Here is a 16,479-nt window from a genome sequence, read left to right as displayed (position 1 = left end):
TTCTTGTAGCTTGTCTGGATCTCTAATTATGAATTGTTATGTAAGGTATGTAAAGATATTTGTAAAGGTGGTTAATTGCTAGAAGTAATAAAAGAATGCTATGAAATTTCTGGCTTTTGAATTTCTATGGAATGCAATGGGATGATGAATTTGATGAAAACATTGTTTTTAAGGATGAGTTGTTTTTGCAGGGAAAAAACTACTTTCAATATTGAGACTAGTTGATTATATTATTATTATTTTAAAAAACTCATATTATTTAATGGCGTTTAAAAAATGTCATAACAAAAGTTTTAATGGTATCAAAGGAAATGTCAAAAATTCAATGGCAGTTCAAATGTGTCATGGAAAGCCTTTTGATGACATTAAGAAAATGTCATCTAATTTCACACCCTTTCAATGACAATCTAAACATGTCATCTAAAGGTTTTAGATGACAAGTCTTAAACGCCATATAAACTTAATAGTATTCAATGGTATTTGATACATGCTATATAAACACTTTAGATGACATGTACTGAAAGTAATCTAAAGCTAACCTTTTTCAATGACATTCCAGTAACGTCATAGAAAGACTTTACATGACACGAATCAAACGCCATAAAAAGTGTGGAAATATGACAAATTTTCAACGTCATGGAAACTATTTAAGATGACGTTTTTTGGGTGCCGTGGTAGGGCTATCCTTTCTATGGCACCGGCATCTAGGACGTGGTTTGCGGCGCCTGAAAAACGCCATGAAAACCCTTTCATGACGTTTTTTAAACATCATGGAAAAGGTTTTTTGTTGTAGTTAATGCTATCACTTTTACCAAAGAAATTTGCATTTGAGTATTTTATGACGGAATCATTGTAACAAATTATAGATCCTTCACTATGAGGGTTTTTCTCCCACGTGGTGGGCCCAACCAGGCCATAAACTCTCACTCTCAGCCAGACCTTTCCTTCACTCTCACTTCTTACCCTCACTCACTCTTACTCTCACAATTTCGGCCCACTGTAGGGATTTTTAAAACTTCCCCTTACTCTCACACTCACTATCAATCTCATTGCTATAGATGGCCTTACAATTCAAATGATAACTTACATTTATAAAATAATACTATATATAGTCAACAAATTAACAATATTATTACACAATTGAAATTTCTAGTGCATACAATTTCTTCATGATCGGCCTTTATTTATTAAGAGAGTAGGAGCTGCTGTAATTACCTCTTACAAACCACTCCACCACCACCCATCCCACTAGCACAATTCATAGTACTAGTATCCCACTCCACTCCACTCCACGACCACCCCTCCCCTCCTCTCCTTCCCCACCTCCTCGCATGCACCACCTACAAACAGCCACCACCACATTATTCCTCTCTCTCTCTCTCTCTCTCTCTCTCTCTCTCTCTCTCTCTCTCTCTCTCTCTCTCCTTCCCTCTCTCCTCTCACCCAAGCAGACAACCAAAAAAAAAAAAATTGCAGCGGGCTCAGCAGACCAGTGCCGAACCCGGTGGTTTCGTTCGACAGGTACCCGCCGAATAGAATAGGATTGTTCGGTGGGTACCTACCGAACGAAACCACCGGGTTCGGAACTGGTCCACCGAACCCGCTCCAATTTTTTTTTTTTTTTTTGGTTTTCTTCTCCGGCGAGCTGGGTAGGTTGAGGGGTCGGCGTGGTCTTGGCGGCTCTGCATGCATGTGTGCAAGTTGGGTGGGGGGAGAAGCGAGGGAGGGGGTGGGCTGTGTATGGAAGTTTGTGGTCTGCGGGGGTGCGGCAGGGGGATTAGAGGGGGATAGCAGAGGGAAGAAGAGAAATGGAAGGAGAAAAAGGAAAGGAGAGGGGGAAAGATAGAAGGGAAGGGTTGAGCCACCGACAACCCTGCCGGTGACCTTGCCGGTGGTGGGGGTGGCTGAGGAAGATGTCGGGGTGGGGTGTGTGTTGTCTGGGTTTTGGGAGGGGTGTGTATAAGTTGAGATATTTTCGTAATTGGGAGGAGTGTGTATATGAGAAATGTTAATTGAGGGAGGAGTGTAGGGGTGTGAAGTGAGAAAAAGTGAGGAAATGGTGTGCAAAAAGAAATTTAGGGGTGTGCAAATAGTAGCACTCAAAATAAGTTGTGAATTATCTATCCTTCAATTAATTAATGGTTCGGCCCTAGAAACTAAGAGAGTGAGAGTTGTTGTATATAACTCCCACTACAAACAACTCATGAGAATTAATCCAAAAAAGAGATACAATCTGCTTGTAGAAGAGGATTCAACCAAGCCGAACCCTCATCAAGCTAAAACATTCATTGGATGCTCACAATCTAACCCAAAATCGGGTGAATATATTCATAAGCCACTTGATTACAACTTTGAAATTGATGAACAAGAGAAATAGAAGATTACATACTTAAAGTTCTCCAAATCTTATATTGAAGTATAAATTAAGTGAAGCTATATAGATCATACTACACATATGTGATCTAAGTACTCTTACCATAAATAAATGGATAAATTTCAAATCTAAGATAACAACTACCATAAAAAGAACGCTCACTAGGCGCTTCCATAGTTGTATTGTTGAAGTTCACTGATTGCTACATCAAGACACTTCTTACGAAGAAAGATCCCAAGTGCATTAAACCACACTATAAAGTACTAAATATTGCCCAAGGGGTTTCATCGCCCAAAAAAACAAGGGATAATTCTAAGAAGCTCTAATACACAAGTGGTGTAATAACGCACAAACTCTATGATCAATGTTATTCTTCAAATAGAACCCGTTAATGCTGTCACTTTTACCAAAGAAATTTGCATTTGAGTATTTTATGACGGAATCATTGTAACAAATTATAGATCCTTCACTATGAGGGTGAGAAGCTCTTCGATTGCTACATGTGGATGGTTCAGATCATCAAAATACAATGTGGAGTGGTCTTCACAAGAGATTCTTTAAATAAGTTTATTTAGGAGATCCCTCAAATAAAATATAGGCCCCTTCCATTGAGGGATCTCTTAAATAATTTTATTTAAGGGATCCCTTATGGGACCCACTCTATATAGTATTTCAACGATCCGAACGGTCTATTGTTTAAGCCCACTCCATATATATATATATATATATATATACCCATTCCATTGAGGCCTTATTTTAAATATTATAAGATATGGTTTGTGGGACCCAGTTTGCATTGTAATTCGATGATCGAAGCCGTCTATTTCCTAAGTCTTTATAAGGGCTATCATTTAGGTGTTTACGGAATCACTTTGTTCGTCTATTTATTCAACCTCAATTAGATGTCTTAATATTTTCCGATTGACCTAAAAACAACAAATTAAAACGAATGCAATTCTATAGCAGCAAAAAATAAAACGAATGCAATTAAATTATTTGAAAATCTCAACAAAATAGCCAATTAAGGCATAAGTGTCCTTTCCTTTTTATTTGAGGGCATAAGTGTCCTTAGCATTCTGCTTTTACAATTTAAATAAAAACTTACATTTATAAAATAATACTATGGATAGTCACCAAATTAACAATATTATTACACAATTGAAATTTCTAGTGCATACAATTTCTTCATGATCGGCCTTTATTTATTATGAGAGTGTAGGAGTTGCTGTAATTACCTCTTACAAACAACTCCACGACCACCCATCCCACTAGCACAATTCATAGCACTAGCATCCTTGAAGTTTCCATAAGAATTGTTGTTAGTAAACTCACCACTAAACCTTGCAACCTCACAATCTGATGCAAAGATACTAGAAGATGCAAATTCTTTGTCACCACCCAAAACAGGCATCACAACACCCATCTTAACCCGAGTCACATAGTTTTCAGCATAAGTCTGGCCCAACACACCATTTACTTCCCCACTTAGAGCATAAAACTTGAAGCTCAAGTCAAGGTGAGCAAAGCAATCCTCCTCTGTAATCCCATATTTGTGTATCAGTGCGTCTTTCTCTGTAATGGGCACCACCACTGCTTTGATCTTGAAGTTCCCTTCAGCCTCAATTTCTATGGCATTCGTGTTTTTCGTCCTGGTGATGCTGAGTCCTGGAAATAAGATTGATTCCCACTTTGCGCCTTTACTGTCGGTCGGGAGGTTTATGGGTTCGTCGTCAATGGCTAAGGACAGGCGGTCTCGGGAATCATCCCAAATTGACGTCGTTTTGGCACCAATGAAGAGTCTGTGGTTGTCAAAGAGGATTCCCAGAGACTGGACCCAAGTGAAGTCCCTCTTCATGTTTTCATTTCTTTTGCCAATGAAGTGGGCGTTGATGTGGAGATTGGAATCAGAAACTATGCAGAAATCTTGCTCTCGCTTACCATGGAAGTAGAAGGTTATTCCATCACCACCAATGAATCTGGGGTCTTGGCACACAGCACCTGGCCTGTTGCAGTCTGATCACATAGTCACATGCATGCATACATTAGTCAAAATAATTATGTTTATCGCTATAAGCTAGCACACAATTATATTTTTTCTGTATAGTTGATGTTTACTTGTTACGTTAATTGTTGGTATTGTTATGCTTACTGCAGTAATTAACCCATCATCTAGCTAATGTGGTCATAATGCAAGTTCCTTACATATGCTAGAAAAAGAAAAGGTTAGAGAAAATCATAGTATCCCTATACGCACATTTCTAAATATATACAATATTATATAACACAAGTAGGTTTTGTGAACTTACTACAAACGGGACTGCAAGTAACGCAGTCAACCTCACATTGCTCAGGGCAACCACTAGGACAAGTGTGCTCCAGGCCGTAGCAGTGAGGGTAATTCTTGTTCTTGCATTTTACTTTCTTTTCACCCGATGCCTCTGAAGAAGGGGGAGGAGGAGGAGGATAAGAAGGTGGTGTAGAAGTAGGGGGTGGCGGAGGGGACGGGGTAGGAGTTGGGGGAGGTGGAGATGAAGGAGTAGAAGTAGGGGGCGGCGGAGATGACGGGGTAGAAGTTGGGGGTGGCGGAGGTGGAGTGGTAGTTGAAGGAGGGGGAGTAGGAACAATCGAAGGTGGAGGTGGTGAACGATGTGCCTTTGGTGGTGGAGGGGGTGAGCGTCTTCGTGGTGGAGGGGGTGAGCGTCTTCGTGGTGGTGGTGGTGGTGGTGGCGGTGGTGGTGGCGCTTTACAAACAGGTTTGCATTTCTTACAATCCACAACACAAGTGCGGGGGCATGATGCAGGGCAATAGAGATCTTTGTGGTAACAATAACGGTACTTCTTGTCTTGGCACTTCACTTTCTTAGGCTTTTGATATTTAGGAGCTCCCTCTACTACAACCACCATCAAGAGAATGAGCAAAAACATACCTAAGCGCACCATAGCTTGAGCCATTTGGTGCTCAAGGAATTGTGTTTTTGGAACTCAATTTGTAGATACGAGTACTGCTGCTATATGTGATGCTGGCCTTAATTTCCTTTTATCGAGGTTTGGAAAAGAGAACTACTGTTGCATCAAATCTACATCAATCATGCTTACATTAACCGTAAGGTGTTCTTTACTTTTCATTCCACTTGTGCTCTCACACATGCGCAGTCATAAAGTCAGAAGTTTGCCCCAAAATTAATCTGGGGCGTTCATCGTGTAGGAATATGCCATTCATTTGTCTCTTGTGGACATCCACTGATTGGCTTCCATGTGGCTTGGGCAGACACGGTGAGCGTGTGTGTGTTGTACGGGGTAGAGGCGTGTAATGGTCTTGCTTTATCTGAGTGGGTTGATGAGCATAATTTTCTGTGGGTATTCTTGCTATGTTTCAGCTTGGGTAATTTGTATTAGTGCTCATCATTTTTCAAGTTAGAAAATGTGCTTGATTTTCTTAATCTAAAATGATTTTCTTAACTTGTTTTTCACCCTTTAAAATCTGAATGAGTTTGAGTGTTGTTCTAAATCTTTTCACATATTTATAAACACATTCATTTAGATTTTTAGATTAAGATTCTCTATTAACCTTTTCATGTCTTTTGCTTAAGAAGGCTGATTTTTATAGAATCCAAATTTGCATATCATTTCACTACATTATCATTGGAATCCACTTGCTTGGGTGCGATCAGTGCCGTGGGTTGAAGAGCTCAAGGAGGAGCTGCCAACGACATGAATGATTGATTGCTAGCTTCAAGGTGTTTGCACAAGAATTCACAATGGTAAGAAGCTGCCGCTTAGTATTAGGACTAGAGTGTTTGAGCTTGTTGTGTGATTGCTTGTATTGAAACCCTTGATATTGGATTGCTTGGTCAGCTGAAACAAACCCCCTGTTTTTAATCGTTAGTGGTTTTCTGGGTGAACAATCTTGTGCCTTGTTTGTTGTTTATTTCCATTGTGTTGCGAATTATTAATCTGGAAATTACTTCACAAGATCACACACTTCACTTTAGCATGTTAACTTAACCTTTTGAATGCTAAATGAAAGTTTGATAAATCTGCCAACACACCATTTTAGTTGTTGATAGCACTGGGATGCCTACATTGATGGATCCTTTGATTGCATAGGTTGTCGTTCAATTCTTTAGTATATTATGATTTGTGGTATTTACAAAAGTTGTTTTGGTTTTACAGGTCAATCTGTGTTTTCAGATTTTAGTTATTGTATCGTCAGAGTTATGTCTGCTTGATTAGTTCCTGAATGATCATATAAAACAAAAATTGAGGTCCAATTACTGACAGTGGATTTAATCAAGTTTATTAAGTAGATAAATCACCTAATACAAACTTTCAGCCCCTTAATTAATTATTCTACAAGTAACATCTTGGTTCCTTAACTATTCTTAGTCTTCTAATACGAAGGATTCCGATCCCACATCCATCTAAAAGTATTATAAACTCAACATTTTAAATTTTCACGGTTGACACTTTAGTCCATTCTCGAACTTTCCCACGAGTGACACTTTGGTCAATTCCGTTAATATATAGGGTTTTTTCTCCAACAGTAGTCCCTTAACTATTCTACGAGTGACACTTTGATCCTTCAATTAATTTTTTTAATTTCTACGCCCCTCAAATTTTTCAATTTTTCTATTTGTCTCACTTTTGTTAGTATTCGATTTAAATTGTTGACATGGCAATTGTGGGTCCCACAAATAATACTTACATGGACAAAAGCATCAAAAAAATATTAAACTTTAAAAAGTATAATTAAAAAACAATAAAATAACACAATAACCCTACATCCCTTCCACCAACCACCCACCCATTTCGCTGTCGGCTCCACCACTGGCGGACCCTCCTCTCTCCTTCCCCTCTCCCGATTATATCTCTCTAAGTTCATTAAGTTGGTTTTTGTTTTTGTTTTCTTTTGTTATATCATTGAATTTTAATATTACTTTTTAAAGTTTAAATTTTTTTATTATGCTTATATTCATGTAAGCATTCATTTGTGGGATCCATAATTGTCATGTCAACAATTTAAACGGAATACTAACAAAAGTGACAGGAATAGACTAAAGTGAGACAAATGGAAAAGTTTGAGGACCTTAGAAATTTAAAAAAGTAATTGAAAGACTAAAGTGTCACTCTTAGAATAGTTATAAGGGACCATTGCTAGAAAAAAAACCATTTATATATTGATTGAATATTTAACAGTTTTGACGGAATAGACCCAAGTGTCACTCGTGGAATAATTGAGGGGTCATTGCTGGAATTAACCTTAAATTGTAACACGTGTTCAATCATTAATTTTTAAAATCCTAAATTCTAAAAAATACTTTTAAACTTGTATACGTATTATAATTTAAATATATTGGTAACACCACATCATCATATCACGTGGTGTTACAATCAGTATAATAATTTTATGTGCTAGGGATCCCAAAGATCTCAAATTTGAATCTCAAATAATACGTCAGTATTTCATTAACTCATACATGACCCACTTCAAGGCTCATCTATTTCCCAACAAGTAAACTACTTATATGTATAATGACACATTATATTTATTTAAAATACAAATTTAGATTTCCTAACATTATTAAAGACTTTAAATTCTATTATGCAAGATTTTATTTAATCAATATGAGATTCTCTCTCTTGATAAATGTTTCAATGTTCCGGTAACACCACGTACCGTGTCTCCATGACATACCAAATTTAAATCCTTAACTTTACAATGCACTGCTAGGATTAAAAGCAAGCCCAGCAACCCATTAATTTATGGTTTTGATGGATTGACGGCCACAAGTTGTAAAGGTCAATCGCGTAGAGTTGTAATTAAAGGTAGAAGCTAGCCAACTGTTGGAAGGAAAGCCCTCTTTTTGAGGCACCCCAGCTTACTAAGTTTCTTCTTTGGGCCATGACCTTAACAAAGATTTCTTAGACAGGAAAACTTCCGTTATTATAACCTCAATTAATCTGAGAGACCTTTCATGTTGAGTACTTGCAATGTAGACCGACAGGTTATAACTCACCAGATATTTTATATATAAAATAGAATGGTTTGCACTAACACCGCCCAAAATATAGGAGGTATGCACATTTACTATCCAATTTTTTTTTTTTTTTACTATTTGCCATCTAATTTTATCTTTGGAAGACAATTTGGCACCTAACATTCATTTATTATATTAAATTAGAATTTGTTTTCTTCCAAATTTTCATTGTCCTTTAATTTTATTTTATTTTTAAAGAGTGAATAATAATTATTTTAAAAGTCTGTTTAGGTACCAAATTTCAATAGTTTTTTAATTTAGATGTCAAAATTTAATAATATTTAAGATTAAGTACTAATTGAAAAGTCAAACATAATAATATAGTGAAGGGTACTATAATTCATAAATATTACATCACATGCCACTACAATAAAAAAAATAGGTTCGTTGACTTTATGTACCAAATAATGTTTTTTCATTTTAATTGCCAAAACGTTTATGTCAGTTCACTTTAAATACTAAATTTCAGTTTATGTACCAAATTTAAAAAATATAGTTATACCGAGCTATGACTGTTGTTTAATTAATAGTCATAACTTTTTTATTGATTTATTATTTTTCAATATTTGCATGTCTTAACCTTTAATATTTAGTCTCTGGGTTAGAGGACTTCATTCCCCAAACCTAAATTAAAAGCATTAAATTCTTATAAATTTTGAATTTTTATGAATTTGAAATAGTCGCAACTGTATAGCAAACCAATTTGTAACCTAATCCAAAATGTCTTACTCTAGGTTAGTACCTAAATTAAAAAAATTAGTGTGTTGCTACTTTACTGAAAAATTATTGATATTTAGTATTTAATCCTAATTTTCTATATAATCAAATAACCAAATAACCAAATGATTGGGTCTAAGATATAGTCTATCATGTTCTTTTTAAATATAATCAAATAGATATTAATTAATATGTGATATTTTTATCATAAGCTCAATAAATGTTATTTAGTCCGACTTTTCTTTCCAATTTTTTTTCGGAAGATGCATGGAATTCTCGTGTAATAACGAAGTGTGCATATCATGTACTACATTAATTTGTTAGAAAAAAAGGAAAAAAAGAAAAAAGATTTCAGAATAAAAATTGAGATAATAGCATTTTCCTTCGTTTGAATTACTAATATCGACTATAACAAAAGAAAATATAGAAACCAAGTCAATGCAATAAATTACGTAACTAATCAGATCTGTACATGCCTCTTTGGGACTTTACTTGGGTATACAGTCTTAAAGAGAAAGTGGGTGCTTTAGCATTTAATAAGCATCTTGAGCGAACTGAAACTTAGTTCACACTAAAAAGTGATGAGATGCAAGAACAAGACCAAGGCCCAGACTTTGATGAATTGGGGCAAGGCATCATATTGCTACGTCGTCAACTGCAGGCCAAGGAAAATTTCCTAACTTAGCTTCATCGCAAATAATCCCACTTGATCTTCACAAAAAAAACATCCCACATGATCTTGACAAAATAACAATCTCACTTGATCTTTACTTCAATTCGGGCAGGCTGTTCACATGCACTGCAAGTGAATATGATAAAGCCATAATTAATGTTGAACTTGTCATTCTATTTTTTAATGTTTTTTTATTTAGAAGAAGATGAAGGTAGAATGAATTTTCATTTTTGATCCTTACATATGACATTCGATCTTCCCATAACATACATATGACTAATGAGTCTTCATATAAAAATAGCTCTTATTTATATAGATGTGCAAGAAATATCACATGTGCCTGTCACATATAATAATTTTTATAAAGGAATAGAGTTTAACTCAATAATGTGGAAATAAAGTACTCTATCACTGAATTTATGAGTCCCTTTTATTATTTAATTTTTGATGTGCATGCACTAATGTAAGCTTCGAAGGAAATGTGTGATCGCTAAAACGCATGCACATCACTGTTGACCATAGAATAGAGGAGATTAGTGTCTACTGGAACAAAATAGACTGAGCGGTACTATTCTTAGTGTATAGTGGTCACTAGCCTGGAGTTGACAATAGACTGGGTTGTCGGTTAGAGTAACTTAGGAAAAACTGAAAAAAAAATAAAAAATAAAAAAAAAAATGAGTGATTTTGATATTAGTTCATTAAACTGAATTTTTTTAGAGTCTAACCCTATTACTTTTTTATTTTTTTATTTTTGTTATAAAGCATCTCATTGTATTAGATCAGCCAAAAGGCAGAGTAAATACAAAGAAAGAGCCCAAAAGGTTACAAGAAGGCAAAAGCTTACAGAAGTGAAGCATCAAAGCCCACAGAAATTCCAAGATCGATCTCATCATAGCGATATTGAGCAGACATTATAGCCACCAAACGGAGCCAGTGAGGCACTGAAGGACTTAGCGAACTTATCACGTTAAGGTCCACGATCCTACCAACAACTCTTAATCGAGGCCGATAGTAGCTCATAATGGCAGATCAAGCAGTAGTAATCGGTGGAAACATGACCGGTATTGGCAAAAATAGTGCCAACCAAACAATTTGAGATGAGCGTCCAAGAAATCCTGAGAGTATCAAAGCACCAAACAAGCCATAACAAGTGAAAATAAAGGAGAAAAATAAAGTTGCAAGATGTAGTAGAAAAGACTTCCAAAATGGAAGTATGGAAAAACTCTCACAATTGAGGGAGGAGAGTATCCCTGAGTTGGGGGGAGAAAGGGAAGGGAAGGGAGAGAAAGGAAGGGAAGGGAAGGGAAGAGGAGGGGAGGGAAGGGTGAGGGGAGCTCCCCTCCTCCCTGGAGTGTGCGACTGTGGGAGGGCTTGAGGAGAGAGAAGAGAGAAAACAGAGATGACGGCTAGGGTTACAAGAGAAAAAGAAGCTTACATTTAACCCCACTATTGCTTTTCTTTTAATAGTTAAAGCTCATATTTAAAATTATGTTTTACGTAGGATAACAATATTTCATTAGATTTATACTAGTTAATTATAAATTATGCCATTATGTAATTAATATATATTTGTTTTCAAATTGTGTCACTCTTTAATTGCCATTAATTCTCCAATTTTCCTAGAAAATGAATGCCCTAAAATTCATTAAAACACTTAATTTAAGGTGTGTGATATATATATATATACACATATATAATTGAGTCAAATAAGGAACCTAAAACTAAGAATTGTTTGTAAGTTCATTATAATGTAGGTGTTTTAATTCATATAGGTTCATAAATTTGTGTAGGTTATTATTACTAAAAATATTGTATGTAGGTTCATTAGTTGTTGTAGGTAATTTATTTGTTAATGATTTAGTTCATTAGAATTGTGTGTATGTTCATTATATTTATTATTTATATAGAATTTTTTTTAAGTTCATTATTTATTTATGAGAATTATTTGTAGGTTATTTATTTGTTATAATTATTAATATAATTCAAAAAAATCAGGGCATTCATGATTGACATTTGAAAAAAATGTCCAAGAATCATTAACATTTGAAGCACAAAAAATTGTAAAAACTAATTAAATACAAATGTTGTGAAAAATAAAAAGTCAACTAAGGAAAAAATGTCTTAAATAGGATTGATGGCATATAAGAAATTTACAAGTTTAAATTTAAAAAATACTGATTAAAAAATCTACAAATAAAAAGAATGATGAGTTGGCAAGTGGTCAAAGGGCTGGCCTACATCCCATGCATTTAAATGATAAGTTAACACACACGAAAAAATAATGCCATGAATTTTAGTGTAGAAAATATGAATTTAAACGGGAGTTTTCTAATTTACTATAAAAAAAATTTGGGCTGGCCTACATCCTGTTACAATTATCTGAAATTATTGACATGTAATTTCAATAATTATCCGCCCACTTGGGGTGGATAAATCCCATATCTCAGTTAAGAGATAAGGATGGCAGATGAGGATTGTGGTCTTTGAATTTGAATTCAAACAGAGACCCAATCTCACCATAACTCTCTCTCTAGGAAACCATAAGAAAAGAAGAAAGTCTGATGGTAGACTTATATAAAAACTCTCGTTCATATACTCTTCAGTAACAGTAACTCAACCTTAGACAATTCACCAAAAGAGTCTGGGAGCTTTGGGATCGTGGAAATCTTGGGATCTGACTTTCATAGCAAATCCCTTACCTTGGAGACACAAGAACGTGCACAGAAGTTGTGATTTGCGTTTCCACAGCAGCTGGGTAGATTACTGCACGTCGAGGCCGTAACATCGTGGTGGTTACACTAATTCAAGACGCTTCCGCACAGTAAGTAATCTGAACTGCCATATGAGATGTCAACTGTTACATTACGGAATGTAAATTACTGCATTGATATAAATAATTCTTACACATCCCATGCATGCCCCCAACCTAGTTGGTTCATTGGCTGATTAAGGTCGTTCCACTTACATAATTGAGCCTCGATCACATTTGTTAGAGATATAATTTATGACAGAATATCTGACATTAATCCAGCAATGCAACACCTACGTACAAAGAAAGATTGGTTTGAAAAGTAAAGAACACCTTACGTTTAATCCAGCAATGCAACACCAGATTAATTTTAGGGCAAACTTCTGACTTTATGACTGCGCATGTGTGAGAGCACAAGTGGAATGAAAAGTAAAGAACACCTTACGTTTAATGTAAGCATGATTGATGTAGATTTGATGCAACAGTAGTTCTCTTTTCAAAACCTCTATAAAAGGAAATTAAGGCCAGCATCACATATAGCAGCAGTACTCGTATCTACAAATTGAGTTCCAAAAACACAATTCCTTGAGTACCAAATGGCTCAAGCTATGGTGCGCTTAGGTATGTTTTTGCTCATTCTCTTGATGGTGGTTGTAGTAGAGGGAGCTCCTAAATATCAAAAGCCTAAGAAAGTGAAGTGCCAAGACAAGAAGTACCGTTATTGTTACCACAAAGATCTCTATTGCCCTGCATCATGCCCCCGCACTTGTGTTGTGGATTGTAAGAAATGCAAACCTGTTTGTAAAGCGCCACCACCACCGCCACCACCACCACCACCACCACGAAGACGCTCACCCCCTCCACCACGAAGACGCTCACCCCCTCCACCACCAAAGGCACATCGTTCACCACCTCCACCTTCGATTGTTCCTACTCCCCCTCCTTCAACTACCACTCCACCTCCGCCACCCCCAACTTCTACCCCGTCATCTCCGCCGCCCCCTACTTCTACTCCTTCATCTCCACCTCCCCCAACTCCTACCCCGTCCCCTCCGCCACCCCCTACTTCTACACCACCTTCTTATCCTCCTCCTCCTCCCCCTTCTTCAGAGGCATCGGGTGAAAAGAAAGTAAAATGCAAGAACAAGAATTACCCTCACTGCTACGGCCTGGAGCACACTTGTCCTAGTGGTTGCCCTGAGCAATGTGAGGTTGACTGCGTTACTTGCAGTCCCGTTTGTAGTAAGTTCACAAAACCTACTTGTGTTATATAATATTGTATATATTTAGAAATGTACGTATAGGGATACTATGATTTTCTCTAACCTTTTCTTTTTCTAGCATATGTAAGGAACTTGCATTATGACCACATTAGCTAGATGATGGGTTAATTACTGCAGTAAGCATAACAATACCAACAATTAACGTAACAAGTAAACATCAACTATACAGAAAAAATATAATTGTGTGCTAGCTTATAGCGATAAACATAATTATTTTGACTAATGTATGCATGCATGTGACTATGTGATCAGACTGCAACAGGCCAGGTGCTGTGTGCCAAGACCCCAGATTCATTGGTGGTGATGGAATAACCTTCTACTTCCATGGTAAGCGAGAGCAAGATTTCTGCATAGTTTCTGATTCCAATCTCCACATCAACGCCCACTTCATTGGCAAAAGAAATGAAAACATGAAGAGGGACTTCACTTGGGTCCAGTCTCTGGGAATCCTCTTTGACAACCACAGACTCTTCATTGGTGCCAAAACGACGTCAATTTGGGATGATTCCCGAGACCGCCTGTCCTTAGCCATTGACGACGAACCCATAAACCTCCCGACCGACAGTAAAGGCGCAAAGTGGGAATCAATCTTATTTCCAGGACTCAGCATCACCAGGACGAAAAACACGAATGCCATAGAAATTGAGGCTGAAGGGAACTTCAAGATCAAAGCAGTGGTGGTGCCCATTACAGAGAAAGACGCACTGATACACAAATATGGGATTACAGAGGAGGATTGCTTTGCTCACCTTGACTTGAGCTTCAAGTTTTATGCTCTAAGTGGGGAAGTAAATGGTGTGTTGGGCCAGACTTATGCTGAAAACTATGTGACTCGGGTTAAGATGGGTGTTGTGATGCCTGTTTTGGGTGGTGACAAAGAATTTGCATCTTCTAGTATCTTTGCATCAGATTGTGAGGTTGCAAGGTTTAGTGGTGAGTTTACTAACAACAATTCTTATGGAAACTTCAAGGATGCTAGTGCTATGAATTGTGCTAGTGGGATGGGTGGTCGTGGAGTTGTTTGTAAGAGGTAATTACAGCAGCTCCTACACTCTCATAATAAATAAAGGCCGATCATGAAGAAATTGTATGCACTAGAAATTTCAATTGTGTAATAATATTGTTAATTTGGTGACTATACATAGTATTATTTTATAAATGTAAGTTTTTATTTAAATTGTAAAAGCAGAATGCTAAGGACACTTATGCCCTCAAATAAAAAGGAAAGGACACTTATGCCTTAATTGGCTAATTTGTTGAGATTTTCAAATAATTTAATTGCATTCGTTTTATTTTTTGCTGCTATAGAATTGTATTCGTTTTAATTTGTTGTTTTTAGGTCAATCGGAAAATATTAAGACATCTAATTGAGGTTGAATAAATAGACGAACAAAGTGATTCCGTAAACTCCTAAATGATAGCCCTTATAAAGACTTAGGAAATAGACGGCTTCAATCATCGAATTACAATGCAAACTGGGTCCCACAAGCCATATCTTATAATATTTAAAATAAGGCCTCAACGGAATGGGTATATATATATATATATGGACTGGGCTTAAACAATAGACCGTTCGGATCGTTGAAATACTATATAGAGTGGGTCCCATGAGGGATCCCTTAAATAAAATTATTTAAGAGATCTCTCAATGGAAGGGGCCTATATTTTATTTGAGGGATCTCTTAAATAAACTTATTTAAAGAATCTCTTGTGAAGACCACTCCACATTGTATTTTGATGATCTGAACCATCCACATGTAGCAATCGAAGAGCTTCTCACCCTCATAGTGAAGGATCTATAATTTGTTACAATGATTGCGTGATAAAATACTCAAATGCAAATTTCTTTCGTAAAAGTGACAGCATTAACGGGTTCTATTTGAAGAATAACATTGATCATAGAGTTTGTGCGTTATTACACCACTTATGTATTAGAGCTTCTAAGAATTATCCCTTGTTTTTTTGGGCGATGAAATCCCTTGTGCAATATTTAGTACTTTATAGTGTGGTTCAATGCACTTAGGATCTTTCTTCGTAAGAAGTGTCTTGATGTAGCAATCAGTGAACTTCAACAATACAGCTATGGAAGCGCCTGGTGAGCGTGCTTTTTATGGTAGTTGTTATCTTAGATTTGAAATTTATCCATTTATTTATGGTAAGAGTACTTAGATCACATATGTGTAGTATGATCTATATAGCTTCACTTAATTTATACTTCAATATAAGATTTGGAAAACTTTAAGTACGTAATCTTCTATTTCTCTTGTTCAACAATTTCAAAGTTGTAATCTAGTGGCTTATGAATATATTGGCCCGATTTTGGGTTAGATTGTGAGCATCCAATGAATGTTTTAGCTTGATGAGGGTTTGGCTTGGTTGAATCCTCTTCTACAAGCAGATTATATCTCTTTTTTGGATTAATTCTCATGAGTTGTTTGTAGTGAGAGTTATATACAACAACTCTCACTCTCCTAGTTTCTAGGGCCGAACCATTAATTAATTGAAGGATAGATAATTCACAACTTATTTTGAGTGCTGCTATTTGCACACCTCTAAATTTCTTTTTGCACACCATTTCCTCACTTTTTCTCACTTCACACTCCTACACTCCTCCCTTAATTAACATTTCTCATATACACACTCC

At 36.4% G+C, this 16,479-nt stretch overlaps 2 protein-coding genes across 3 annotated transcripts; one reads left to right on the top strand and one right to left on the bottom strand.

Annotated features, from left to right (window-relative positions):
- Window positions 1–3,605: 3,605 nt before the first annotated feature.
- LOC147298989 (uncharacterized) lies at window positions 3,606–5,326 on the bottom strand. 2 transcript variants are annotated; one of them, XM_086229495.1, is made up of 3 exons: window positions 5,231–5,326; window positions 4,681–4,795; window positions 3,606–4,387 (listed from the first exon to the last, which is right to left on the bottom strand). In XM_086229495.1, the coding sequence occupies exons 1-3, from the start codon at window positions 5,324–5,326 to the stop codon at window positions 3,606–3,608; spliced, it is 993 nt and encodes a 330-aa protein (XP_086085621.1). The 2 variants fall into 2 exon arrangements, with proteins under 2 accessions (XP_086085621.1, XP_086085620.1); XM_086229494.1 differs by having other exon boundaries at window positions 4,681–5,326.
- A 7,822-nt stretch (window positions 5,327–13,148) lies between these two features.
- On the top strand, window positions 13,149–15,017 carry LOC147298988 (uncharacterized). The gene is made up of 2 exons (XM_086229449.1): window positions 13,149–13,794; window positions 14,088–15,017. The coding sequence occupies exons 1-2, from the start codon at window positions 13,149–13,151 to the stop codon at window positions 14,867–14,869; spliced, it is 1,428 nt and encodes a 475-aa protein (XP_086085575.1). The 3' UTR covers window positions 14,870–15,017.
- The last annotated feature ends 1,462 nt before the right edge of the window (window positions 15,018–16,479 follow it).

This window comes from Dryas octopetala, chromosome 1 (genome assembly GCF_963921425.1).
Source record: "Dryas octopetala chromosome 1, drDryOcto1.1, whole genome shotgun sequence".
NCBI classification, from domain to species: Eukaryota; Viridiplantae; Streptophyta; class Magnoliopsida; order Rosales; family Rosaceae; genus Dryas; species Dryas octopetala.
This window is presented reverse-complemented; position numbering and strand designations above follow the sequence as displayed.

What these genes read in the sequence shown, in the direction of transcription:
- LOC147298989 (XM_086229494.1), bottom strand. Translation starts at nt 5,326, where the DNA reads ATGGCTCAAGCTATGGTGCGCTTAGGTATGTTTTTGCTCATTCTCTTG. An exon ending in TACTTGCAGTCCCGTTTGTA is followed by an intron (nt 4,388 to 4,680) that starts GTAAGTTCACAA and finishes CTATGTGATCAG; the next exon opens with ACTGCAACAGGCCAGGTGCT.
- LOC147298988 (XM_086229449.1), top strand. Translation starts at nt 13,149, where the DNA reads ATGGCTCAAGCTATGGTGCGCTTAGGTATGTTTTTGCTCATTCTCTTG. An exon ending in TACTTGCAGTCCCGTTTGTA is followed by an intron (nt 13,795 to 14,087) that starts GTAAGTTCACAA and finishes CTATGTGATCAG; the next exon opens with ACTGCAACAGGCCAGGTGCT.